At 46.2% G+C, this 27,927-nt stretch overlaps 2 protein-coding genes across 2 annotated transcripts in view; one reads left to right on the top strand and one right to left on the bottom strand.

Moving 5' to 3' along the window:
- POLG (polymerase (DNA directed), gamma) overlaps nucleotides 1-3,576 on the top strand; it is a gene marked incomplete at its 5' end in the record, with an annotated part of 8,970 nt that extends 5,394 nt beyond the window's left edge. Inside the window, 6 exons of the mRNA XM_010294415.1 lie at nucleotides 25-117; nucleotides 212-334; nucleotides 638-809; nucleotides 1,081-1,289; nucleotides 2,278-2,438; nucleotides 3,512-3,576. Coding sequence (XP_010292717.1) covers nucleotides 25-117; nucleotides 212-334; nucleotides 638-809; nucleotides 1,081-1,289; nucleotides 2,278-2,438; nucleotides 3,512-3,576 — 823 coding nt within the window. The remainder of the gene's footprint in view (nucleotides 1-24; nucleotides 118-211; nucleotides 335-637; nucleotides 810-1,080; nucleotides 1,290-2,277; nucleotides 2,439-3,511) is intronic.
- A 363-nt stretch (nucleotides 3,577-3,939) lies between these two features.
- Nucleotides 3,940-27,839, bottom strand: FANCI (Fanconi anemia, complementation group I; the record flags this gene model as incomplete). Its single annotated transcript, XM_010294414.1, has 36 exons — nucleotides 3,940-4,002; nucleotides 4,839-4,964; nucleotides 5,526-5,621; nucleotides 6,742-6,828; nucleotides 7,535-7,594; nucleotides 7,675-7,731; nucleotides 8,354-8,538; nucleotides 8,836-8,923; nucleotides 9,052-9,120; nucleotides 9,249-9,376; nucleotides 9,946-9,997; nucleotides 10,758-10,874; nucleotides 11,309-11,385; nucleotides 11,797-11,960; nucleotides 13,292-13,471; nucleotides 14,021-14,185; nucleotides 14,587-14,708; nucleotides 14,803-14,982; nucleotides 15,784-15,885; nucleotides 17,128-17,196; nucleotides 18,300-18,422; nucleotides 18,806-18,920; nucleotides 19,828-19,898; nucleotides 20,548-20,678; nucleotides 21,233-21,320; nucleotides 21,899-22,079; nucleotides 22,907-23,043; nucleotides 23,536-23,628; nucleotides 23,896-24,028; nucleotides 24,202-24,287; nucleotides 25,223-25,346; nucleotides 25,834-25,875; nucleotides 26,331-26,388; nucleotides 26,469-26,625; nucleotides 27,038-27,168; nucleotides 27,767-27,839. Coding segments are annotated over 36 exons (3,870 nt in total), but the record flags the coding sequence as incomplete, so codon positions are not given.
- Nucleotides 27,840-27,927: the final 88 nt, after the last annotated feature.

Below are 27,927 nucleotides of genomic sequence, written 5' to 3'. Positions count from 1 at the left end.
GGGGCCGGGGCCGCCCTCGCCCGGGCGGCTGCTGATGCAGTTCAACCATCGGCTGACGCAGCAGCAGGCGCGTGAGAAGGCTCAGCAGATGTACGCGGTCACCAAGGGCGTCCGGAGGTGGGTGCTGCCCAGGGTGGCAGAGGGTGAGTGGGAACGGGGATGGTGGCAGTGTCCCCCGGGACATGGATGTGTGTCACTCTTTGCCCCTCAGGTTTCGACTCTCTGAGGATGGGGAGTGGCTGGTGAGGGAGCTGGACCTGGCTGTGGACAGGGCCGAGGATGGATCGGTGTCAGCCCAGGATGTCCAGCGGCTCCAGAGAGAAGCCATGAAAAGGTGAGATGCTCCAACGCTGCGCAGCTCTGGTGACATCGGGGTGCGAGGCAGAACGAGCTGCAGCCCCACAAGTAGCAGGCAGAGAAGTGGGGCCGGGGTGGATGGGCCCGATCCTCCCCCCCTGCTGTCCCAGAGCTGGGTCAGTTTGATCTGGGAGCTCCCAGTCTCTCCCAGTGAGCAATTAGCCATAGGAGGTGCAGGGGCTTGTCCAGCTGCCCCAAACCAGGAGGGAGGGTTTGAGACTCACACGGGGCCCGCAGCCCTGTCCCACGCGTGCAGCAAACCTCCCCTCTGCCCCACCAGGTCCCGCAGGAAGAAGAAGTGGGATGTGGTGGAGCACCGAGTGTGGGCTGGAGGCACAGAGTCTGAGATGTTCAACAAGCTGGAGAGCATCGCCTTATCCCCCTCCCCGCAGACCCCGGTGCTGGGCTGTCATATCAGCAGGGCACTGGAGCCCGCTGTGGCCAAGGGGGAGGTAAGGACAGGGCTCTGTGCTGCTGAGCGCTCAGCTTTGCTTGTCTTCTCCAAAATGGCAACCCTAAGTTCAGCCCTTAGATGGCAGAGACCCAGAAGGCTCTTGGAGCCATGAATAGACCCATTCCCTCTGGTCTTTATTTGCATGCCATCAAGATAAACCAGCAACCCTGAATTTAATAAATAGGCTTCTCCCAGGACCTCTTCTGAATCGGTGCCAGGCCCTGGACCCCGATAGTCCTCTAGCATCTGTCTGTGTTTCCTTCCACCAGTTTCTGACCAGCAGAGTGAACTGGGTGGTGCAGAGCTCAGCTGTTGACTACCTGCACCTCATGCTGGTTGCCATGAAGTGGCTTTTCGAGGAGTTCGACATCAATGGGCGCTTCTGCATCAGCATCCACGACGAGGTGCGCTACCTGGTCCAGCAGCAGGATCGCTACCGGGCGGCCCTGGCCCTGCAGATCACCAACCTCCTCACGCGGTGAGATGTGACCACGCTGTGGTGTCTCCTGGGGTGGGACGGGGCAAGCCCAGTGATGGGTGACAGCAGAGGGGTTAGCTTTGCCGGCAGCGGGCTGGCGCAGAGCAGTTTTCTTCTGCTCAAGGGAAGTTGGCAGCACTGGGGGTTGCGGTTCCTTTGCACGTGACTCGGATGGCTGTAAATAGAGCTCGGCTTTGGTTTCCAGGGGTAACGTGCTGGCAAGAGGGGGATATTGTCAGCTTTTGGCTCCTGCAGAGACAGGGCCAATCATTCCGCTCTGCTGGGATGGAGCACATCACCTCGTGCTCCAGTCAGGTCTGCAGCCATCGTGTGGCAGCAGCTCTTGGGCCTGGATGAGCAGTGGGGAGCCTGAAACTGTCCCCATCCCTCATCTCCCCTCTGCTTGCAGTTGTCCCTTCTGCAGCATGACCTGCCCCATACAAAGTTAAGCTCAGCCTAGAAAGCTCTTGCCCTCAAAAGGCTCCCTTCGATACGGCTCTGGCACAGCCAGCTTTGCCAAATCCCCTTCCCAGCGCTGTGGGGTATTTGGTTATACGGGAGCTGGCCAAAGCTGAGCTGTTTTCTCCTGCGCCGCGGTGGGGGTACAGCAACCAGCCTTCCTGTGCCGGTGCGGCAGGTGCAGCGGGGGCAGGCGCGCTGACGTTGTGCCGCTCCTGCAAGCACAGGACTTCCTGCTGGGAAAATCCAGCGTCTGCTCTGCTGGGGAGGATTAGCCAGCAGTGAAGGACTGGGTTCCTCCTTTCTTCCGAGGAGGCTCAATGTACTGTTACGCTGTTCCTCCCACAGCCACTTTAGCAATACTTGACCCTCCTGCTACCTGGTACTTTGAAAACACACCCTTGTCTTCCAGCCGCTGAGTGGCATGGGTGCAGAGTAACCTGTTGGTGATGGCTGGCCAGCGTTTTGTGAACCTGTGGGTGGTCAAAGCTGGGTGTGACAAGGCTAAGGGTGATGTTTGTTCTTCCAGCTGCATGTTTGCCTACAAACTGGGCCTCCAGGATCTGCCCCAGTCAGTGGCTTTCTTCAGCGCAGTGGATGTTGACCAGTGCTTAAGGAAAGAGGTGACTATGAACTGCGCCACGCCATCCAATCCAACTGGGATGGAGAAGAAATACGGCATCCCTCAAGGTGAGCAGCATCTGCGCGAGGTAGCCCCCCTGGGGTCCCCTCTGCAGAAGCCTCCCCTGCGCAGGCAGCGCACTTGGCCTAAGCAGGTGTTCCCTGAGGGCTCCTCCATTTGGCTGTCACCCTGGTGCCAGCCCCTCTCTACCCCTCTTTGCTTTCACAATCCCTGAGCAGTTTGTGCTGCTGCTTCCAAATATTTCTGATAGTGATGAGCCAGGCCTGGCTCTGTCATCCCATACCCATGTTTGCCTTGTGCCCCTCAGATAAATAGAGGAGCCCCCCCATGCACTTTTAACACAGCCCAAGCTTGAACTGTTCCCTCTGAAAGGAAGCGCCTCACCAACCTTGTCCATTTTGCCCTCCAGACCCAAACTTTTCCACCCTTTGGTGCTTTCTCTCCTTCCCCCCTCCCCTCCTGGGCTCTGTTCAGAGAGCTGCCCTGGCAGTGCTGTGGTCTTCCCCAGCACTCCCAAGGCCTACAGTCGTCCCTGTCTGCACTTGCTATAACCCTCTGCTGCAAACAAACATTTAACTCTTGATTGGGAGTTGCTTTAAACAGCTCCTCTGTGTGCAGCAGCCTCTTCCCAGCTAAGGAGAACCTAGCCTCAGCTTTTTTCTCTCAGTCATTGGACACAGCAGACACTCCACTGTAAGGTAACCTTTATTAGGAGTCTTACAGGCAAAGGGTGCTTTTAGAAACAGGATTTGTGTTTTTGTGTTCTGTGGGCAAAAAGGGCACTTCTCTTTTCACCAAGAACAAGGCGAATTAAACAAGTGCATTGCATCAGCAAAAACAATGGCAAAACCAGCCTCACCCAAGGAAGCTGTCAGCTCTGCTTCAAGAGCTGCACGCAGCAGCAAGCTTCAACTCCATGGCAGGACAGCCTGTGTTTCCAGCTTCCTACTGGTGCTGGCTCCTGCATTCACACCACCACACAAAACAGAAGTTTGAATACATTTAGGGCTTTGTGCTACATGCTCTGAACTAAAGCAAATCATGACCATCACTCTCTCATGTTACACAGTCTGAGGGGTACTGCAGAGTGCAGGGAAATGATTGTCCCATTGTCTTCCAGGAGAAGCACTGGATATCTATCAGCTAATTGAAATAACCAAAGGTTCACTGGAGAAGAAATTATGACACTCAAGTGCCAGAACAACAACTGTCCAGAGAGCGTGCCAGCACCTGGCTGTCCTTTCAGGAGGAGGAGATCATTTAGCAGGGACTGATCCCAGTCACTCTGTTTCCTTTGCATTGTAAGAAGGGATGTTCCTGGGTTAGAAGACTTTGAAAACAGCACATTCAGATAGCAGAGGCGCTTCTTGAGGGCCACACCCAGCTGTAAAACCTGAGATGGTAGCCTGAGTCACTGCTTGCACGCCCGTGAAGGAAGAAGTCATAAGTTATTTGGCAAGAGAAACAACAAACCATCATTTCCATACACACAGTTCTCCCAAGACCAAGGTGACTCTGCCATGGAGCTGAAAGTGGCAACGCCAGCTTTATTTTTTTCGCCGTCTCTTCTTTTTGGGTTCCTGGTTCTCATCTGTTTGCTCTGCTGTGCTACTCTAGAGAGGGGAGGGAGAGTAGTAGGGAAGAGTGTGATTGTTTTTGTGTGACTAGTCTAAGGAATGTTTACCTAAAGCAAGAAACCAGCTGTGCAGAACAGGATGTAGCGCTCTTTTTCTCCCTAACAAAATGACCTGAATATGGGACTCCTCTCACCCACTGAGACTTTTCCTGTAGACACCCCTCCAGTTCATGCTGGAACTTAGACCACAGGTTATCAGTGGCACAGGACAGGGACTGTTTGTGCTGGGTTTTGGCTTGCTGAAATACTGAGGAAAATATGGACAGAAGCACCAATAAAAACCTGGACAATCAAAGTAAATGGTCTATTTCTTTTTTTGTCCAGCACAGGTTGCACTGCCTTCACCAACACTATCTAGTCAAGGAGATGAGGCTGAGGAGAATGGTGTCTTGCAGAGTTTGCCCTGTCAGTTGTTTATTTACAGAAGTTAACCTGGATGCAAAACCATGTTGCATCATTCTGCAAAGGTCTGATCCTGGCCAGCCTGTAGGTCCTCAGAGGTAACACCAACAGACCTCTCTGCTTGCTGAGACAAACAACAAGGCCTTAAGAGCAGTCTCACTTCCCTAAGACCAGGGATACAGTCGACCGGTGCATGGAAATAAAGGTGTCTCAAGGCGGAGGGCTGGAGCATAGGGAACAGTGGCCAGACTAACTGTTCACTCCTTTGTATCAGCTTAGTATTAAAGTGAGAGCTAACCCAAGGAAGACAGACTGTCCTGATTTTACATACACCTGCACAGCTCACAAATACAGTTGGCCTGAAAAGAGGGGGGAACCTATCAGTAAAAGCTGCTAAATGAGATCTGACCTGGTCGTTGTCTGGCTCGTTTTCAGCATCCTCTGTGTTATGCTCCTGCAACGCACTGTCTAGCATGGATGCATTGATGCGGAAATCCCGGGAGGTGCTTAGCTTCATATATTGCATCAAGTTCACCTGCAGCAACCAAGGTGAAATGAGGGGGAGAGGTCATTATGCTGTTAGCATCTTAGTTTTAGTTTTCTACCTTGCCTAATCCTTTGCACGGCAGTGGGGCCAAGTCCATCACAGTAATGATGCAGGACTGAAGCAAAAGGTAGGTGAAAAAGCACCTGCCCCCATGCAATCCAGTGGCCCATTTATGTTTTCCTAAAAGCCCAGTGATTACCAGTTACTCTCACTCTTGTGTAGTAAGTACCTCATTGTCGTACACTTCTCTCCTGCTTATGAAACAGACAGGGGGAGTGGGGTGAGGAAAGCTGGCATGAGATGTGTAAGCTTCCGCTCAGCCAAACCCCATGCAGTGCCAGGTCACAGGCAGTACTGCTGTTGACAGCTGCTGGTATCAGTGTGACAGCAACACAGTAGTATTGGGCAAAGGCTGAAAGAGGGGTAAGGTCCTTACAATCTCCTAATTTCAGCAGCAGTGGAGATTGCTGTTCCACCTTTTACAATAGCCCTCCACCATGCCCCTGTTCCACTGAATTCAGGTCACAGAAGAGGTCTGCTTTGCATTACCTTTGATTTCTTGGAGAGGTGGATAAGGAACTTCTCATATTGCTCTATTGCAAAAATCAGATTTGGGATTGGCTTGGTTTCCCGAAGCACCTTAGCCTGAAATGCAGAAAGGAGGGGGAAAGGTCAGATTTGGAAGTAAACAGCCTGAAGATTCCCTTGTACTGTCAGCATTGACAAGCATCCCAGCTATGGCACTAATGTAGCACCCATAGTGGCAGCTTAGTTCCCCCAAAAGACAACGATGCTCTAGCATGACATGAAGACCACAACCACTCCAGTTTAGAAAAGTCTCTTCAGTAACCTTGATCCTTACCAGACCTGCCCCACCAAGCCTTGCCAGTTTTGTTACTGGTTTTAAATTGACTCCCACAATTGTTCTGCAGTGAAGCTCTCCCAGATATTGTTTTGTACTCTGCCTGCAGTCCACAGCCCTGATAAGCCTGACAGCCATCACAGCAAAACTTTTTCTGGTCCCGCTCTGCAAAGGCATCACCAGCATATGCCTTCCAGCATTTGAAGCACATTGCTGTTACACCATATTTTTTCCCTGTTTATTTAACACTACTGATGTTTGTTCCACATGCTGATAGAGTGGCAAAAGGACCAGCATCTCAGCCCATTTCCACACACACACAGGGAACAGCTAGGAAGATCATGCTTGTGGCTTTTAAACCCTTCACATCGTACGAATGTCTGGGACAACTGACGAGACAGAGGGAATGCTGGCTGGGAGCACAAACAAAGGACGTAAAAGGCCAGGAACCTGGCAGCCTGCGCGCTTGCTCCCAGCCAAATCAGCCATTCTCAACTGCATTACTTTAGTGGAATCCACTACTTTATCTTTAAATGTACTGACAAAAATAAGAAACACTGAAACAGTGTACAGTGTTGGTTCCAATAAATGAGCCCATTTCTATAATTTCATAGTTTATGCCAAATGATAAAATATCAGACAAGACAGGCTATCCAGACTTTAACCTTGTTTCATGCCTGTGGGCCTTTAGACTGTGTTTAGTGAAGGGTTTGGTATTGGGTTTTTTGTTGTTTGGGTTTTTTTAAGCTTTTCTCTAAAGTTAAAGTAGAAGAAATTAGATTTTTACTTAAAGGCCCAGATAATAATTTGTCATTGGTGAAGCCAACAGGTAACACAAACATTGAGGTACGATCCCAAGTTCAAACACAGCCCATGTTCTCATAGAGAGTGAGTCAATCTTACCATGACTGTGGCAATTGCAGCAGCTTCATCCTCTCTCTTCTTTTTTTTCTTCTCTTCTGCAAAGCTTAAACTCTCACTGTGGATGTTCTGAAGGAGGATGCCAAAAGATGTGGCATTAGAGGGTAAGCAGGGAAGAAAGGCCAGCCGAGCAAGGCCAGAGAAGTCTGCTCTGGCCAGCTAACAGCATTGCCAGCTGGAGGACAGAAAAATAGTGATACAAGAAGAAGGATGGAATTGGGGGTAATGTCCAAAAAAAGAACGAAGGTTGATAATTGATACATATAATTATACACACAAAAATACGAATGTGTGAGAAGTCCCCAGGAGAGGACTCTGCACATCACTACACCTTCCCCAATATGCCATGTCTGTCCTGTAATTCCTCACTCAAGCACCCAGTTGCTCTCCAAACAGCTAAATCCCATCTTCAGTACTGCAGTGTTTGGCACCCACATTACTGTACACTGTGATTACTGCAGTGTTGTTGACCTTTATTTGCCATTGTGGTTAACAGCAGTATTAATCTCATCCCCCCAGAAATGACGTGAACAGAGAAGGGGAAAATAAAAGCTAAAAACCAGCTCCCCAAACAGTCTTCCATCCCTGCTCAAGGAGAAATCAACATGCTTGGTCCCAATGGTGCTGGAATGTCTTCTACTATTATTTGATATAGTAAAGCTTGAAATATAAGAAACTCAAATCATGTCAGGAAGATTAATAAACCCCAAAGACGCCCATGTATTGCAGCTGATACACCACTCAGCATCTGAGAGACTAACTGTACAGGCCTTACCTGTACATAAGTAATGAATGAGTAACACTGTGGGGTCAAATGGGAACCTGAGAGCTTCACCTGCAAAGCAGCAGAGAGGTTGGTGTTACTCCTAACTCAAGGCAATGAGCCATTTCATCCAGCAGTTCGTTCACACTCACCAGCTTTTCTAGCCTTCCTGGAATCGTATTCGAGGTGCTGCGACAAGCTTGGATATACTGCAAGGAAAACATAAGAAAGTTTCTTCTAGGTATGCTGTTTCCAGGCAGGGCTCAAAGCAGCTCGTCCAACGGCACAGTGGGGAGAGCAGGATTCGCAAGAACCATCCTCCCCAGTGGCTTGCTATATCCCAAGTGCCGTGTCTGCATTCCAGAGCTGTGAGAGTGGTAAGGGGGGAATTCACCACCTTGTCTCAGACTAGCTCCACTGGTCTGTTTTCATGGCCCAGTTCCCCCAGGTCTGATGCTTCAAGCCTTAGATGGGAATGAGTGGCAAGGGCAAGATTGCTGAGCACTGTGAGAACACCGCTAGTGCCATTCATTGTGGCACACAGCTGCATGCAGAGGAACCTACAAGATACATTGGAAAGAGCCACTCCAAGCCATGTGCAGCCAAATTTAGCTGGAGAGAAGCTTTCCTTTATCTCCACTGGTACAGCTATCACTGCTGCAGAAAGGTCATGAAATTGAGGGCCTGAAAGCCAACAGAGTAAGGACTCAAGAGATCAACAGCCCAGTCCTGAGCATAGCTGCTGCCAGGGGTCACTATGAGCTCGCTGTAGCAGATGGAGAAAGAGTTTTTAGATCGCAGCCAGCCCACTGTCAGCAGAGCAGCACTCACATGTTTGATGAGGGAGGTGAGAATTGTATACGTCTTGCTGAGACTTCTCAGCAGCGTGTCCACACAGCTCCCTGCAGGGAGTGCTGTCTGTACCAGCTCATGATAAACTGTCAGCAGAGTTCCCAGTTGGAGAATTACACCTTTCTCCAGAGCCTGGGTTTGGTTTGATGCCTGAGAAGAGTCTTCTAGAAGAAAGAGAAGAATACCTGGTGAATGCGTGTTTAATGAATCCATTTATGCAGGTGGGAGGCACAAAAGACTACCTTTGCATCTGGTGCACAAAGCACCAGTATGGCACAGGGAAAATAATCACTGGAGGGATTCTGTGACAACACTATCTTACATTGTTCATGTTGAACCAGCTCAAAGGAGAGTTTAACCTGCCTTCAGATGATGCTACATCAAAACCCTGAAATACCTTTTTGCTCTATATCATTGTCTGTTTTTAACAAAAGGTGTAAAGAATGGGATACTTTCATTACCTGATGTGTCTGATCCCAGACTGGAAAGTTTCTTGATAAGCCAATCAACCTCTTCAAGGACCTTATCCGTCTGACCCAGAACCAGCAGCTAAGACAGAAACACCAATAACAAAAGAGGTTCTTGGGGGAGTTTGGCACAACAGAAATCCACAAGCCACTTGTACCAGAGTAGCCCTGGACGCTACAGGTTGTTCCGTACATGCTATTTTGACTCACACAGACAGTAGGGGCTGCAGTCTTGGCATTCACTATGGCGAAATGGGACCGACTTTCCACTTCTACATCCTGGTTGGAAGAGAGAAAACAAATTCTGGCAAGTAAAACTTTACCTGCTGTCACAGTTTGCACCAGATCTCTCAGTTTGCACCTGACAGCACTAAGTGATGAGGAGTTAGGCTGCTTCTGCATCGTACCTGATCTATGTCTCCCAGGCAAGCGTGGATGTCTTGTGCAAGTTCACGCAGCAGACTGACAGGACTCTTGTACAGAACATGGAGACTGAAGAGCAGAGACAGCAAACCCTTGCAGCAAGCAATATCCTCTGTGTGGAAGGGAAAAGAAAATGACACATTATCAGGTGCAGAGCTCCCCTAGTGAGTGAAAGTCTCATATTCAGTATGGATTTAACAGTCTGCATTCCCAGAAACAATACACAGTAGATGAAAATCCTACCAAAATATTGCAGTTAAAAAAGCAGAGTTTACAACATCGGGCATCCCATATAATACTGCAAGGAGAAGTATGGCACACAGGAGCCAGTGCCCTCAGCTCATAGAAAAATGATGACAAGAAGTGCTGAGGAAGTGCAATACAAACTCTGGAAGAGTAATATCTTTCCAGAGTATAAATCCATATTTGAGCAACAGATGTGCTAAATAACAAGGGAGAAAGTTGAGTAAGTGACTTCTCTTTCTCCAGCAAAGCCAATATTTAGAGATGGAGTTTCTTCCCTAACACTTGTGGCAATAGCCACAAGTCATGGCAATCTGCCACAGAATGGGACCTGAATGTAACAGAGAGTTAAAAATAGGGCAGGCAACAGCAGAGCATCTAAGGGTCTAATATCAGACCTGACATCACATCTAAACATGTTCCCCAAAGCATACTTACCGACAGCATTTTCTTTACAAATTTTGACTGTCCAAGTCAGGAACTGAAGGAACTGCATAAGGGGAGCAAAGATATTATGGCTTTGAAACAGAATTCAAAGCACAAAACTAATAATATAAAAATAATACAAAAATTCAAGACAATGAATCACAGCAAAGGGAGACCAGCAGAGGCCCCTTCTGGCAGAAAGGCATCCAGCCAAGCTCTGTGAAGTTCCACAAGGGACATTTAACCTACTAACAATTAAAAAGCTGAGATCCAGCACAGGGGAATGGCTATACATTCCCCTGGACAGAGTAACAGCTCCATTTAATTTAAGGTAAATGATGACTGCAGACTTCTGGCACACTTGAGTGCTGTCCCTAGCTTGTTAAAATGAGGCACCTCTAGTCCACTTTAGAAAATGCCTCCTTGCATGGAAGGAATTAGGCACTTGGCCAGTTTGGACCAGTCATAAGTCTGCTGGCCTTTTTTGGCTCTATTCCCATGTGGAAGACATACCCCATCAAGGCTTGTTAGGAGTCCCTGCTCAGGCAAACAAGTCAGTCAGACTCCAGGTGCCCAAAGGCAGGATCAGAACATGCAGGAGCAGAGTGGGAAGACAACTTGTTCCTAACTGTCCTTGCAGGGATTTGACAGGAGCATGCTTGATAATATAACCAAACTGTCACTTAGACATGGTTTGGTCTGCAGAGAAGGGAGAACACGCACACATGTCAAAGCCCTCAAAAGTCAATCCAGTCTGATAATCTTCTTCCCAGACCTATGGCCACTACACACATCCCTGCTACCCCATGAAGGTTGGGAAGTACCTGCTGAGAGGCTGGATCCAGGAGTTTGGACAAAGTGCAGAGAACGGTGATGAGTGACTGCATTTCCTTGGAGTTGAAGTCATCTTCAGCACTGCTGAACTGGTTCACCAAGGACCTCTTAAGAGTGTGCATGCTTGTTGCAGGGCCATTTTAAGAGGCAAATAATCAGAAGCTGCAGCAAAGGAATCAGCAACAACGAGAATGACAAAGAATATAGAAAGAGGACTCTACTAAAGAGCGAGTCCTGTTTTTTGTTACGAGTGTTTACATAGAGGCCCACATATGATTCAGTGTGACTTTTACAATACTCAGGTAAGTTTATGCTGCTCTGAAGGACCTTATAGCTCTGTAAATACATGTGCACTTCAATCCAGCTCTGCACAGCACCCTGAAGATTTCCTTAGGGATCAGAAACTTCCCTGAACTGCCAGTGAAGCAGTGTGACGGTTGCTATCACATACTCAATCCTGTAGTCAAGTAACAGAGCTAGCAGCATTTTCTGCCAGAATTACCAGTGCTTTGGAACACTTGCAGCACACAGTGGTACTTACCTGAAACTGTCGGATCTGGAAGGCAGCTTTCTCCGTGACATTAATATCCGTTTCTTCTGCGTCACCATCAGTAATATCTGGCAGAACAGAGAAGTGCAGAAAAAAGCTAAATGCCAAGAGCAGAATATAGGATTTATTTCCAAAAGTAGGAAAGACTGCAACTGCTCACAGCTAGAGGAGGAATAGAGACTGCAAAGCTGTGGTGAGCGCAAAAATGTGTTAAAGGAAAACTTGAAACAGATGAATGCTGTATCAGACCCCAACTATCCTCTGCTGACAGACTGAGAGCTCTATAAAAGCAGGTAGAGATATCTCTGGAACTTGGCGTCTGGCATGAAAATCAATGCTACTAAGCCCACCTTGTTACTGAGAGACAAAGAGCAGAGTCCTCTCCCTACTTACTGGGAGAGGCACTGGGTAAGGGCGCTGGGTCCCTAACTGCCCACACATGGGCTGAAACCCAGAGTAGAATTGTACCACATGCCTACCCAGGGCTTGCAGAAACTGGGGTATCCTTGCAGTATACAGCTGCTGCACCGTGTTGAAGATCCGCAGCAAACCTTCCAAGCACAGAAGTGAAATGCTTTTGCCCTTCTTCTTCCCTGACTCTTCAACAACAGTGGGAATCGAAGTGTACCTCCAAAGCAGAACCCTAGGGGATTGGAGAGGAGTTAACATCACATGCTCCAGTAAAACTGGCTGCACAGTGCAAGAGCTAGAACAGGGCTAATCCCAGATTCTGCTCTTAGTATCGTATTTTTAATATAACTAAATTGGATGGTCTTTTTCCTACAGGAAAGCAGAGGGAGAAGAGATCCACTTTTAAGAAGATTTTGTTTCAATATCAGCAAAACAGCTACTGCATTCCTCCTGCACAGCTAAATAATTTAATTCTTTCCAGGTGCCAAGGGACCTTCCAATCCCATTTCAAGTCCATCTTTATACACTCATTTCTTCCACCTGGCCTTCATTCTGTCTCAGACTACCCAAGCACTGACCACTGGTGTCAAATCTGTCAGTGACAAAAAGAGCTTTTCTCTTGGCAGCTTGAATCTGTGAAATGTCAGGTATCTCTATTGGGCTCTATATAAATAAAATCAGAAAGGTAAAGGCAGGCCAAGCAAAGTGAAAAGCTTTGAAGAAAGCAAAATTGTTTGGCCCAAAGGAGACTTTTCTATTTGTAGGCAAACATCTTTTTCCTGCTCCCCTAAGCCCACTTCTTCCCTTTTTTGCTCCCTCTCCTTTCTTCTCATTAGTTCTGTTGCCTGCACAGATGATCTTATTCTATTTCAATGTTCAATCACGCAAAACATGTAGCTCACATGTAGTCCTAATGACTGCAAAAAAAATAGCCTCTATTATTTGGAGTGAGACACAAAACGGGCATTATTCATGGCAGGGTTAATTTGCATTTTGTGCTCTCTGCTGAGTGGGATCTGAAAAGGCCCCATGCAGATATGACCTAGATCCCAAAAGACATTTAGATGCTTAACATTCTTGGATTTCCAAAGGATTAGATGCATGAATGTCTTCAAGCATCTTTCAAAAGTCCCAAACAAACATTTTTCTAAAGATTGTGTCCCTCTTACATCTGTGTTATACTGTATCTAGAAGTGAATTTTAACTTCATTGCATCGTGGAGGCCTCAAGAATCCAGCCTGTAACCATCCTACCTCCTCTGTGACAATGAATGATGAGGCAAAAGTCAGAAAGAGGCTGAAAATGAGAGTTTGATGGTGTTTGGTTCTTCCAGGACAAGTACTGTTATTAGAGCTGTATCACTCACTCTGGCACAGAAACTATAGTGCCTGCACTTGATTTCTCAGGAGCAAAGAAAAGCAATGATCTCAACCCAGTAATAATAACTGTCTGAAACAGTTATAGACTGTATTCTTCTTTCAAAAACCTACCTGAGAATCAAAAATCCCCAAACTGCATTGCTGCTTTTTAGGGCTGGTATCTTCAGGTGCCACAGTGACTCACCGTGTGATTTTGCAGAGGTTCTGAAACATCTTCTCAGGATTTTGTCCATCTGGTCCATCAGTTTGTCCTGTCTCCTCCAGCTGCTGTACCTTCTGCAGAGCTACACTGACAGCATAGCGCAGGAACTCTGTGCTGGAGCGCAGAACCGCTAGGCTCTCCTCATGGCTTTGGGCATTGTCCCTGAAGAATCAAGAATACTGTCAGAGAATTGAGGATGCACTGAAAAAGCACAGGGATGGCCTATGAGATTCAAAATCTAAATATGCATTTACAAATTAAATCACTGGCTGAATTCAGGGTGGAAGAGACCCTTTGTTTTGGTAGCTTGTAGCAAACACTTGGAGGATAAAGTTCTACCAGCTTCTCCAGGCTGTCTAACCAACATGTTCAGACTGATGCCCAGCTCTGTTCCATAGAGGACTGGAGCTCAAACACTGGAGTTTGTTGTCTGGGAATGGCACAGGACGGGAAGAGCAGAGACTCTCCAAGGTCTTGCAAGTCATAAGCAAGGTCCAAGAAAGCTGGTTTGTCAATACCAGGAATAGCACGGCTACAGTTGCTGCTTGGACTATGATGCTCTCCAAATAAGTGCTGTTAGCACGCGTGCTTTGTACAGAAATGAAAATGCCTGTACTCTGTATGCAGTGCACAAGACAGCCAGCATACAGACATCACAAAAGCAGCTTATGAATAGGCCTTAAAGCTTCTCCAGATACGACAGCTTCTCACTTGAACAGAGCTGTGAGCAGAGTAGATACAAAACCCATGGACAGGAAGCTCCGTGCAGTTTTGTTGCCCAAGGTAGATTTGTTCTTTCCAGCTTTCTCCTTCAAGATTTCATAGAGTTTGTTGTAACATGTAAACAAGCCTAGGACATCCTCAAACTTGTTCTTACTGCAATAAAGTAGTAGAAAGCATTAATGGAGACAATCCAGTCTTACAAGTTTCCCATTTGAAGCTTCAGTTGCCAAATTACACAATGACACTTTCTAAATGATAAAACCTTGTCATATGACATCTCCCTGCCCCCCTAACAGTGCATAGCTCATCCATACCTCCTTGACTTTCTCTTCTACAAAATGTCAACATCACATCTCCCACAACACATAACATTCAAAAGGAAGATACTCCCCAAGGTTCTGTGAACGTCTGTGCCACAAGGCACTCACACTCAGAAAACATCATTCTGATTCTGTGTTGGCACTATTATTCTGTGCTTGCAATGAGTCTGTACTCTGAAAAGCAAGGCACAGTATAGCACAGCTAGTGCTGGAGGATAAGATTTGATGTTTTACCTGAAATTCCCTACGTTGAAATTGTACTCAATCAGTACCTCACAAATTCCCATCACCTGGATGGCATAGATGTTATTCTTTACACCAACACCAGAAGACAGAGAAAAGTCTGCCGACTTATCCTAAGAGGTAAAGGAAACAAGTGAAAAATCTTTTCAAAACCTGAGAAGAACTCAGTGTCTTCTTCCACTGAGTCAAACTGAAAATCTGATTTACCAGTTCAAAGTCTTCCAACTCGCTCTTGATCATTCGTCGTGTGACAGATTCTAGCATCTCTTCAAAGTTTTGCTCAAATCCCACATCCGCCGCCTCCTCCTCATCTTCATCTCCTTGGCATAGATGCACAGTGCTCTTATACCAGGCAAGACAGTGCTGGATACAGCAGAGCAGATGGGCCTGAAGAAAGCAGCCACACAGTCACACTCAGCCTTCCAGAGTTGGAGGTCACTGGCAGAAGTGGACCGAGGCCATACATTATAGTTGGATGCAAAGAGCCATAGCTGCTTTCGGAGGTTCACGTGAGTCTCAAGAATATGCCTCATTCCCAGAATGAGGGGATCTGTAATCCTGCACACAGCTACCCAGTTCTAGCTTCAGACAACGTTGTCTGCCTGAGCTTGCCTATAAAGGAAGTAAAGACTTAACTGCTCCCTCAACCCAGCTACCTCAACTGCTGAAGGAGATGAAAAGGGAATTTCCAAGAGGGCTTTCACTCTACCTGAAGTGTCTGCTGCTTTCCTGGGTGTGCTACAGCAGCACAGCACAGAAGCTTCCTTAAGGGAAAACAAAGTGATGAATTTGAGTTTGTTCCTTCAGAAATCCAATGAATCATTGAGGTCTCATCTCCAACAACATCAAAGGAGCAAAACCAAAGGGAAGATTCCTCCCCCTGCTACACACACACTGAACAACTGTTTTATGCGGAATTAAGTTGGAGGAAAAAAACCCAGACTGAGCTCAATAGAGGATATCAGAACTATACTGTTCCTAGAGCATTTTTCACACAGGTTCCCCAAACTACTTTGCTAACGGAGCTCTAATAGAGAGCCTGAGGCAAGGGTGAGATGCCCAGCTCTATTGTCATTAAAAGAATTGCTCCAGGCTAAAAGAGGCTGAAGAAACACAAAGTATTCAGCTCATGTAGCAGCACAACTAAAATGCTATGGAACAGATGTGGCCAGCCAATATAGCTCTTACCAGTGGTTCTTGCAGAAAGATTTGATCTCCTTGAGCCATAATACATCCCTCAAGTTTCAGTGGAGGCAGGAGGTCTGGCTGGGGCAAGTAATATTGCTTTATCTGTCACAGTAAACAAGAAATAAAAATAAGCAGTTACTTGGTAACTGAGCCTCTTAGGTTGTTTCAATAGAGAATATGATAATCTTTGTACTCCGTTCTACAGAGGGAAAACTGGCACTATGATAAAGGGACTATACATGTACCCAAGCCATGTCATCTGCTCTATTAGTAATTAAAATCCCTCCTTGAGTTGCTCATGTACCTCTCAGCCAGGGCAAGTCACTGCCCTAAAACAAGTTTATCTGACCACTTGTTGCTGTGTTGCCTCAATACACAACATCACTTGCACTTCAGCTGCAGTGCTACCCGTCCTTTAAAGAGTGAGGAGACATAACTGCTCCTGCCCAGCATCCATACTGAATACTTGGCCCTGCTATGGCATCCTGCTTCCTGGTCTAAGGATGTAGAAAGTTATGGAGGCTATGCTTGGCACTAAAACAAATCCATGAGAGACCATGCTTGCACCAATTCCTGGCTGTCTGGCACCCCACTGGAAGGAGATATGCTCTGAGTACTGATACAGGATCAGAACTGAATAGGGAAAGTTATACATATAATGATGCTATAAAATTGTATACATTTACACCAAGTTCCCATTAAGTGCCCTCTGCTCTGTTCCCAAAAGCTGTTCATGTTCCCTTCTCAGACCCCATACTGTCACAGGAAAGCTGGAATTAGTCAGCATGAACTCTACAGATGATTAAAGGGAAGAAAATTACTTGTCTCAAAGAAAGCACAGCCTGTCCAATGGATTGAGGAAATGCGATTGTCTTGTTGCCATGAGCAACAATGTTAGGGGATGAGTTAATCCTCCCAGATCCTACATGGACTTGGGTATTCTCCTGATGGGAGGACAGCAATAATAAGTACTGTGTCAGCATACATCCTTGGGGAAGTATGGGAAGATAACTTCTGTGCACTGCTAAGGAACAGGGAGCACACAAAGCACTTCTCTGGGCATCACACTTCTTGCAGCAAAGAAGGGTTGGAAAAGGCTCCAAGAAATCCTTTCTCTTCCACTCTGTGACAGGATATGAACCAGTCTCCAGCCATTTACCTAGTCTGCTCTCTCAATATAGCAGGGATCTGAACATCTCCTTAGAGAAGTGCACAGTGCTTAAACACGTTTCCAGTGTAAGGGAGAACTATTTTCCCAATGTTTAACCTGAATTGTTTGCTATACTGGCTGCAGTGCAGAATTCTTAAGAGTCCCTGCAGCCACACTACAGAACGGTACTTTACCTGGGACAAGAGAGTTTCCATTACAGAGCTGGCCAGCTGGGAGTTCCTGCGAAGGACATCATAAAAACCCTGAAGACAGGAAGGAAGGACAAGTTGGCTTACGCAACGAAGAAATGAACCGCATGCATAAGTTGGCATCATAAGACAGCAACGACCCTTTGGCACTGCAAGGACCCATGAGGAAGTAGCAATGTGCTCAGTGTAAAACCCCATACCTGGCAAAGCAAAGGCACCACAGAAAGAAGGTATGAATCAGAAAGAGTCTGAATTTCCTCACAGGGGCCCTCTCACAAGCTGTATCTCCCTAGCAGCGGTGGCATGAAGCCCAGAGTGACTTTCACTGCTATTTAACACTAGCACTAGATTCAACTTCAAACTGTGAAATCCTGCTTCAAAGGCAAAATAAGCCAGTGGGGAAGCTGTAGGAGGCAAAAAGTCCTTCAGACTGAGAAAACTCAGTGGATGGATAAAGCAAGCACAAGTCTTATAGCAACAGTGACAAACATACCCAAAGCTTGCGACTAACCAAAGGTCAGTCCAACCAAGTCAAGAAGGAAACAACTGACCTGAATGTTTGTTTGGGTTTTTTTCCCCTCAAGGTGGTATCCCACGGTTACCTCAGGAGTGAAGATACACACCCAAAAATGGCTCTTTATATTAGGCCATTTGTCACAAGAAATCTAAGGGACAGACAAACCTTTATAGAAAATTGCAAAAGGAAGAGGAGAAAGACAGATCCCTATGCAGTCTCTAAGGAAGTTTCCCCATACTGTCCAGTCAGGGTTTTCTTTGGACCCCATCATTAATTCCCAGCAACTCTCTATCTATCCAATGCCTGTTATAACACTCCTCCTCACTGGGCATCAAACTCATTTCCCATTTCCTAGGGCACACCACAGGAAGTGAGACTTTGACATATTTTTGCTCTTAAGCAATGTGTGAGATGAGGAAGATGTATCAATGTGTCTTTGGGCTTATAATGATCCAAAATAGAAAGCAGAAGGATTGAAAAAAAATAAAGTCCTTGGTACATGTGTCCCATGAAGAATGTAACTGAGATGATAGGCTGTTTTCCACAATAATGTGATCATTATTTACCTGGGGCTACAGTAGAACCAGACTACAGAAGTGTTAGTCGCTGTTTAAAAGGAGATTGAAGAAACCTTGTTTACCTCATATAACATGAGTCGAACATCTGCTTGCTGGCTCAAACATCGCCTCAGGCTGCCCAGGATTTCAAGGCAGAAGGCCTCATTAGCTGCAGAATTATAGCAGGCATGAACATCTGCCTGGACCTGAGAGGGAATATTAGTCACATTATACTGGTTACAATTCTCAAATATCACAACACAGACACAAGGTGGTAAGGGGCCTGGCCCCTAAACAATCACTGAAACAGTACTTAGTGTGCTGCCAGGCTCTTTATCATCATCATGGAGCAGTGTGAATACTCCCCAGAATACTGGTGCTGTAAGAGAGAACGACTCCGAGAGGCAACATCCCTAGGCCAGCTCCTTGTGCACACTGCATTCCAAAGCTTTTCTTCCAGGACTAATCTTTACTGAAGTTATATTTTCATTTTGGGGAAACATTCCACTCTTGAGTTGTTCCAAGCAGTGTATATTAGACATGAGACTGTCTCCTAAGTCCACACCAGGGATTGCAGAACAGCACTTACCTGAGTGGCACCAATGGCCTGGCTGCACTGGGAAGAGGACAAGCTGCCCAAAACCTTAAAGTTTCTTAACAGAAGCAAAAAGCCAGCAACCGCAGCTTTACGAGCATCAAGCTGCCTGTGAGTCAGGGGTGAGAAAAGAGAAGCATAAGGAAAAATGGAAGCAAGAAGCTCAGCAGTAAATACAAGATCAACTCAACAATGAAAAAGGGTCCACAGAGTGACTGGGCCCAGTGGAATTGTATTCCCCAAGAGGGCAGCACAGTCCCAAACAAGTGGGGAGCCTGGCAGTTTTCTGGAAACTCCCTTGCTCTACACTCTCTCAACATTCAGCTTCCTTTCTGCCTTCACAATGCTCACACTGAGGGAGAGCCCCAGGCCGAGATGCAAGCATTACACATCCTCTGAAAACTGGAACAGGAGTGTCTCACAGAGCTCTTCTCAGAGTTGGAAAATTCCTCACAAAAAGCTGGTGTTTTGCTTTGCTCACCAAAACCCCAGGTCTTTCACAAGATCGAGTCTCTTGCCCTGAATAATAATCCTAAATTATGAATTCTGTATTCATTCATGCCCAACAAAATCCAGTCTATAATCACAGCATTATGAAGACAGCAGGATGGTTTGCTCAAAGCATTACCAAGACAACAAGCCTGCTTCTCTACCACCTTGTAAGGATCAGCTCAGCATTCTGATCAGTGGTTCCTTCCAGACTCTCCCTAGCATCTGGATGTACTCAGCCATGTAGACATACGTTGGAATTGGTTTTAATTTTGCCTACTTATTTACAGTTCCCAACAGCTTTCTAAATTTCCAAAGCTCATTCAGCTGGGGGTTGGGATTTGTGTCTCAGTTCGGTACAGCTGTGACTGTATTACAGTCCAAGGCTAAAGGGGTAGGAGATGTCACCACCCTAGTTATGGCAAGAACATAGTAAGATGACACTTGGGCAAAACAAAAAATACTTCTGCTCCAAAATCATAAATGAGTTGTAGAAATCTTGTCAGAGAATTCCCTTCCCAGCTTACCTGGAAAAGATAGCTTTTTGGAGAACAAGTATCAGGGAGTCCCTCACCGACATGCTGACTTTGAGCAGAGGCTGGAAAGGAAGATATGCTTTGGAGAGAAAAGCATTAAGGCATGCCAAGCCCTTGGGGCATATGAGCTCATCTTCCTCAGGCCCATCTGGCCCTGCATTTCCAATACTGTCATCAGTACAGCAGGAAAACCAAAATATTTTAAAACAATATAAAATTAAACCCAGAGAGCTGTAGCAGTGAGACACCGTAGCAGGTTAGTGAGGACACAGTGCAAAGGTTTGGGATAAGAACTGTCCCAGATTGGACAAAGCAGTTAAAAATTTAATGCTGGGCAATATCTCAGCCCAGGCAAAAAGAAATACTGACATGGAGCTTGGAAGGAGAAAAGTCAACGTGACAGCTACAGCTGTTCAGCTAAACACTGTATACTTAGTTTTCTACACTGTGCAGCATCTGGGCATCTTCCAGATGAAAGGTCAGCACAGAGCAGTTTCAGTACCACGCCAGACCGCACCATGTGCTTTTTGCTAGAGGGCACATGCAAATCCATGCTTGAAGAACAGTTCCATGCTACACTGCACAACCTACAGCAGAGTATGAAGGCTTATTTTATGAGGAGGGTTATTAGATCATGCATATAATTGTGGCCTAGAGCTGTCACTGGAACTAAACTAGCAAGGATATTCATAGAGAAATGCAAAGCTTTACCTGTACTGCCCGGAGAAGCCCTTGCACTGTGTCAATGGGCAGAAAGGACAGATTGTCAAAGGTCTCTGTGACTTTGGAGGATGAAGTCTGAAGCACAAGAGGAGCAGACACAACAATATTGGACAGCAAGTCTGAAAAATAAAATGACAAAAGGAGGAGCAGCTGCCAAGGGGCCAGAAAAGTCTGAGCAAAAGATGACTATAGAGCTCACAATTATAGAATAATCAAAGCCCTTTCATTACACGGAGAGGTCATGATAGGATGAGCATCGAAAATCTGAGCTTTGCTGCAGGCACAAAGTGTAAAACACTCACAATCCGGCTGCAGGGCCTCACCCCACCAGAGGGCACTGAGGTACAGGAGAAGAGGCTGCAGCACAGGCCTCTCGGCAGCCCCAGCTACTCCCAAGCACTTGCCCAAGGACAAGGAGGAAGGCAAGGCTAGGAACAAGTTCCTGACTGATGGATACCAGCTTTCTATGTGTCAGCTATTCCATGGCAACTGCCTGCAAACATGTTTTTCACCTGCAATGAATACAAGGTAATCTGATGCAGCTGACACCTCAGTAAGAAGGAAACAACAACCAATTTTCTTGGCTTCGGGTCACTTCAGCAAGAACTTGTTCTGAGAAGCTACTTTCTGAGTGTCCACAAAGCAGCACACATTTCTGTCTCTTTCCTGTTACCTATGAAGTGACTGACAGGAGATGCTGCTTTTGTGAGGACTCTGTTCAGGACCTGCTCAAGAATATAACTTCTGATGGGCTCATGAACCTGAAAGAGAAAGAACAATAAATAAAAACCTACATGAATTTAAGATACTCCTGTACCTCACAGCACAGGCATTGTGCAGGACAAAGCAAATCCAGATCCAATAGGTAAGCTGGGAATGGTTGCCAGAAGTTCCCTTTCAGCTAAATTCACACAGATCGATCCAGATTTCATCACAGTCCAATCAGAACCAGCACATCAGTGAGGCACACACAGTACACTCGGAACATAATGGGTCAAATGGTCTGTGGGATGCAAAGTTACCACTTCAGTGAAGTTGCTGGTTTCAATCCCACCTCTGTCAGATTTTCTTTGTACCCCTGAGTTTCTCTACATTCTCTGCAGTTTCTTGGAAACTGTAATAGGGATTACACAAGTATCATGGTAGCTGGAACAGAGTAGGATTAGGTCTTTATGAGAGTGGCCTCTTCCAGCTGGATAGGGGCAAATAGGGCACTAAATCTAGTATTGTTTGTAAAACACTCAAGATGGATACATCAGGCAAGGTTTTGACACCATTTACCAAGAGAGAACAGAGTTCCCTCTCCCCCCAGAAAAAACCTCTCCAAAACATACACTACCTTAAACGTTTCCAGCAGGATACTCGCTCCCAGTCTGCAAGCCTGCTGGGCTGGCATTTTTGAAAGGCCATAACTGGTATCAGGAGCTTTTCCTCCAAAGGGCTTTTTTGGTTCATATGATTCCATTAGGCTGAAGCCGAGATCCACCAGGCCCTGAGTAACATGGTCCCAGCCAAACGCACTGAGGAAAACATTAAACAGACCAGAGAAGAGACAACTTAGTCACAGAAAAGCTTTAGATCTAGAGCAGTCTACAGTAAAATTTTCTGCAATCATTCCAGGGTCCAAAGAAGCAGTGAGATATGCTTGATCACGCCAGGGACGATGACATTCCTCAGAGCTCCATGACTGTCTTTAGGCTGAGGGACAGGTGGTCAGCACAACATGTCCTGCAGTCCTGGTTCTCCAAACCATCAGACTTCCTTTCCAGACCAAAGGTTTCCTCGCTATGGGGAATGATGTGCACTCAGGTCTGATCTGAACATGATGCTAGGCTACAGTCAGGATGCACAAATATCCTACGGATCCCGAAGTCAAAGAGGAAGACAGAAGAGGAATGCCTCACATCAAACTACAAGACAAGTGGTGACAGATCACAGACCTATCCCACAGGATGTTTAAAGGAATAACCATGTGGGGGAAGAAAATAGTGAACCTATCACTCATCCGTTAATCAGAACACAAACTACAGTCGGCAGCATGACTCATACTGTCAGCTGCTTTACCAGTAAGAAACATGTAGGGTCCTGATCAGTTTAGTCCTTTGTACCACCAGATGATGAGATTTGAGGTAGAGGGGGCAGATTTATACAGCTGCATTTTGTTGCCTTTTTTTTTCTTTTTTAAATTCACATATATAAAACTGGGATAAAAATGTTTGATTTTGACACTGTTCCCTGCCAGCACCTGGTCAGCAGTATTTAGCATCCCAGAGCATTCTAGCAAGGCTGAAACTCTTCCCCCTCCCAAAGCCCATTGAGCGTTCTGCAGCATGTGGCAACAACTCACCTATTTTTCACCACTTCCAGAATTACAGCAGTTACATCATATTGTTGAGGAAACAAATCCTGCAGAAACTTGGAGGCCTGAAGGAACTGCAGGTCCTTGCAGCTTCTTGTGATTGATGTTTTCAAGAAATCAAATATCTGGAACATAAAATCACTGGGTGTGAGGAAATGATCTTTTAAATGGGACTGTATAGTCTTGGGTATGTTCCAGTAAGAACACCAGCCACAGCACAAGTTCCAGTACAGCCTGCCAAAAATCTTAACTCACTTCTTTCTCAGGACAAATACACCAACCTCACAAAGTGCCTCAAGGGGAGTAACTTGCTGCCAGATGCACTTCAGGTGGCCACCACTAAGCCAAAACATTAGAAAAAGACGACACTGCTTTTCTTCTTATCCCACAATACCAACTGACAGGAATCACCACTCTAGAAAATTCTGATATTGCTCTGGGGTCATTGTTCACTAAACTACAGCGTACCAATGATCTAACTGCCTCCTCACGAGCATCCTGAAACCGTTTTAAGCATAAGCCTAGTGGGACTATGACTTAACCATGCTTCCTTTCCTTTACAAGGACTGCAGTGTACATCCACATGGAAGTTCTCTGCAGGCTTATCACCCACATACCTGCTCTTGCAGTCTGTGTTTTACTGCAACCGATAGCAAAAGAGCCATGCTGAAGGCACACAGGGCTCTACCAGGGTCCTTCTGTTGCTCAGTCTAGAAAACAGCAAGCAACAGCCAGAAAGCTTGTTATTTTCAGCTGCAGTATTCCATGAGTTCAGGGAAACTATCAGGCCAATATCACACTGCTGTTATGGTATAGAAAGAAACATGTCTCTTCAAACATATCATAGCACTTGCTAAAGTGAACATGACCATGACTGTAAACACAATTAAATCCCTTCTAAAGATAACCATTAAGTTGATTTTAAAAACCCTACTTCAACACCTTCAAGAACAGTGCCTGTTCCATCTTTATTGTACCTTCAGATGCCTAATTAGTTCCTCTCCCAGGTCCTGATCCAGGTTGATAACAGAGACGATATGGAGAATAACGGTGCCTTCCACATGGCGGAGCTGATCTAGGGGCATTGTGGCTACCTCAAGGTCCACTGATCTGTAAGATTTATCAGAAAAAAACCAAGCCATCCAATGCCATTATTAATTTATTATGTATTAAGGAGGATTTACTTGCACAAGGCTTGACAAATTGAAGGAGCCCTGGGCAGGACCAGAGTGACTACAAATACCCAAGGAGTAAAGAAAGGGGATGACAGAGAAAGAACTTACTGGGGAACCCTCTGTTCTTCCTTTTGTCTCTTATCCAACTGATTGAAAAAACTGATGATTCCTTCTAAAACAGTCTTCTTGCTGCCCTGCAAGGCAGGACATTACATTAAGCCACTACAGACCCTGCAGTATCCCAGAGAATGGCACTCTATTCCAACACCAATTACAAATGCCATGGTATCCTTCATTTCCTTTCATAAATCACTGAGGTGGGGGAAGGCTCCTGTGTGTCTCATTTCCAGATGAAGTGCCTCTGGTTTAGTTTGCACATTTCTCTTGATTGCTCTTATCAAAGAGTTGGAAGAAGCTGAAGCTCTCAGATTTTTTTTTTTTTTTTAAGTGATTTAAGTCATTAATTAGAAAGGATCCTTTATATCCTAGTTGTAATCAACTAGGGAGACTTTCAAACTCTTAACCTTAAATCTAACAATACATTTTGGCCAGTGGACCCAAATGACCTCCTATAACACACATTTTGGCATTGATTTGGTCACAGATGAAGCAAGCAAAAGAGCCAGATCACCCTGTCAAAGGGCAGAGATGTCACTGGCAGCCTCTGCTTGCTGTAAGACCACAGAGAGATGAGACATTCTGACAGTCTGACAAGTCAGACTACAACCCAGAAGACAGTCATACTGCCTGAGCTATTATTACAGCGTGCAGACCACAGAGAATGAGCCAAACCACACTTAAGAATGCTGAAAAAAACCCCAATCCTCTCTGCTGTCTGCTAGGTCTATGTTCATCTCTTATTTCCCAAAGGTTTCCTTCTTTCTCCACAAGGAAGATCAAGATTGTATCTTCCTCTGAGCATTCAGCTTATTCAGGCTAGAATTAGAGGGTTAGAAGAGTTAGAGGGTTAGAGAAAAAAACCCTCTGGAGTCCTGCTGTGTCCTGCTCCCCACAGCACAGTTTGGGAACAATCAGAATCCCCACCAAAATCCAGCCTATAGCTCAGTCAGTACATATTTTTTTCTCACGGTATATACCTAGGGGAAGGCCAGCTCCCATGAGCTTTTACCTTTGCAGAAAGCAGCAGCAGCTGATAGACCACAGGTGGAATTTCCTGCAGGTCTAATTTGGAAAACATCCTAAGGACCTTTTCCACTACAAACTGCAGCTCCTCTCCCGATAGTGGAATATCCCTGTTAAATCAAAGATACAGCTTAATAATTTTCACTAATTTCCTTCAGAATCCCACAGCAGATTCAACCCATAACTAGACAAAGGGTCCTAATGTACAGACAGACAGCGAGTGCTCCCAAAGTCCTCACCAGAAGCAGTTGCCACAGATCCCTTAATACCCTTCCGCTGTCCCAGGACACTCTTCAACCTTCAGTGTTTAGAACTCCTCCACATTATGCTTGTTCATTAACGTATCGTTAATTTGCCAAGGCTCATTCACACATGGAATAAAAAACATGATGCCACGACCAGTCTTTGGGGCATGCCTGCCCAGCTGTGTTTTGTATCCAAAAAGATCCGATGCAGATGTTCATGGACCCAACCATCTACAGGGCTGTGCCTGATATGGTCGGACCTATTCATACTTGCCCCAAACCACATGTGAAATAGGACACAGACATGACCACAGCACCAGAAAGTGTTGATGTTGAAGGGACAAAGAATTACCTGAACATGTTGGCAAGATGTATTACATTCCGAGGATCCCACCTGGTAAAACAAAAACATATTGGAAAATTGAGAGCAAGCAGAATTATCACTTGTCCTTTCCCTCCTTGTAGACAATTATTCAATGTCACCATTTCCCTGTTATGTTCTGATATTAAGATTAAAAGCCAGATTTCCACCAGAAATCACCACCAGCACCCTAACCACCCAGACTTATAATGGTTCTGAACTATCCCAGCCCCCACAATAACAAATACCAAGAAAAGAATAAAAACAAGCACTTCGAGAGATGAGTTCATGCAACACTATTACAAGATCTGGGAACAGGGTGTTCCCTTGCCTTCCCAGCCAGAGCAGACACTGCCACGGAGGGCACAGATTCAAAGATGAACAGGACATAGACAGTGACAAGCAGCTTATCATGATGTCTTTTTCAAAGCACACCATGAAACACAATGTTTTGCCATGTAACTAAGAGCTGGCAGAGTTGTACGTACTTGCTGGAGCAGAGGGTATTTATCAGCTGTTTCTTAAATTCTTCCCCATTCAGTTCACCTGAAAAAGCAAAAGTCTTTCAGGAGCTGATTCCAGAGGAAGGGAGAACAGGCTGGGGGGAAGGAACTGAGAGGGGTTACCTTTCCCATAAGCCAGGCTTTCCTTTGAGCTGGCCAATGCAGTGAGAACAGTGGAAAACAGCTCCAAGGATTTCCCGTTAGACAGGCTGCCGCCTTTAATAACATCAACAAACAGGGTGGCAAGCTCAGCCAACGCATGGCCTGGCAGCTGGCGAGCCTGGGAGAAGATGCAACAACATGAAAGAGCCTGAGGCAGTGCACAGGAGAATTCCACACATACATCCAAACTGTCACCAAAACCCAGCAAAGGACAAAATTTCTTACAGTGAAATGTGCCCCTAAAAGGGGAATTCAGCCTCAAGACCTCTACTTCATACAGTCCTTTATAGAACAAAGCAGTAAAACAAGCTGACGTAATTATAGGTTTGGAGTGTTGAGTCCAAGCCTAAATATCCAAAGATAATCACATTTACACACGCAACAAGTTCCAATACCAGTTAACTTAGCCCAGGGCAGATCCATGCAAAGGACACAAATCATTTTCCTCAGTGGCCTAGTGAAGTATCTCAATTGACATGTGAAACGATACCCAGCAGCACCCAGGAAAGCCAGCCCCAAGAAGCTTCTACCTCCAGCATCAGCAGTCCTATGATCTCAGACACCTTGCCCAAATGCAGGTCCCCTGACTCCACCAGCGGGACACAGTGCTTATAAACCTGAAGCCTCCTGAGAACACCACTTCGCTGGGAACAAGGGGAGCCTTATAATGAGAAAATAAAGAAAACAAAGAATAGAAAAAAAAGTTATGCAAGTAACAACATGTTTCTAAACAACAGGAAATTAGCAGGGCTAAACTGTCACCTGACTGCAACTCCCTATTTTATCTATCTGACAAAACAGATAAAAAACAGAGCACAGGAAATGAGAAACTCTTGGGTAAAATAGCTGAAACACTCAACCCTGTTATCATACCCTCTGGCTCACTCAACCTGCTGCCTGTGATCAGGAAGTGTCAAAATGCTGAGAAGAATTATCTTGGTAATTAAGTTTCAGGTGGCCAGCTCAGTTCTACTTCAAGGTACCCAAGGGCTCTCCAGAATAAAGCCCACTTACAACAGGCTCATTACAGAGACGTGACTCCAGCTTCCTATTTCCCTGCATCTATTTTCGGATGTCCCGTTTCCCTGTGATAGCCCTGAAAGGCTGGTTCTTGCCAAAAGTGGCACTTCCTTGTGCTGCTGACCGTTGCCCTCCCCCAGCCGGCCCGCAACCCACCGGCTCATGGCCGGTCAGCGGGGCTGGGGCCGCAGTCCCCCTTCCCCACGCGCCCCCCAAAGCTCAGCTCTGAGGTCGCCCACCTTTGAAGATCCCTCTTAGCAAAGTTGCCGTCTCCCTCCCCTTCAGCGCCTGCCTTGTCACCATATCGCTTATCTGCAAAGAGAAGGGGACGCCGTCAGCTGCACCTCACCCAAGGCCTCCTGAGGAGAGGCCGCCTGACAGGGCCCGCCTGCGCACCCCC

This window comes from Phaethon lepturus, unplaced genomic scaffold, assembly GCF_000687285.1.
Source record: "Phaethon lepturus isolate BGI_N335 unplaced genomic scaffold, ASM68728v1 scaffold13539, whole genome shotgun sequence".
Lineage (NCBI taxonomy): Eukaryota > Metazoa > Chordata > Aves > Phaethontiformes > Phaethontidae > Phaethon > Phaethon lepturus.
Note: the sequence above shows the minus strand (reverse complement) of the source record. Positions and strands in the feature narration are given on the sequence as shown.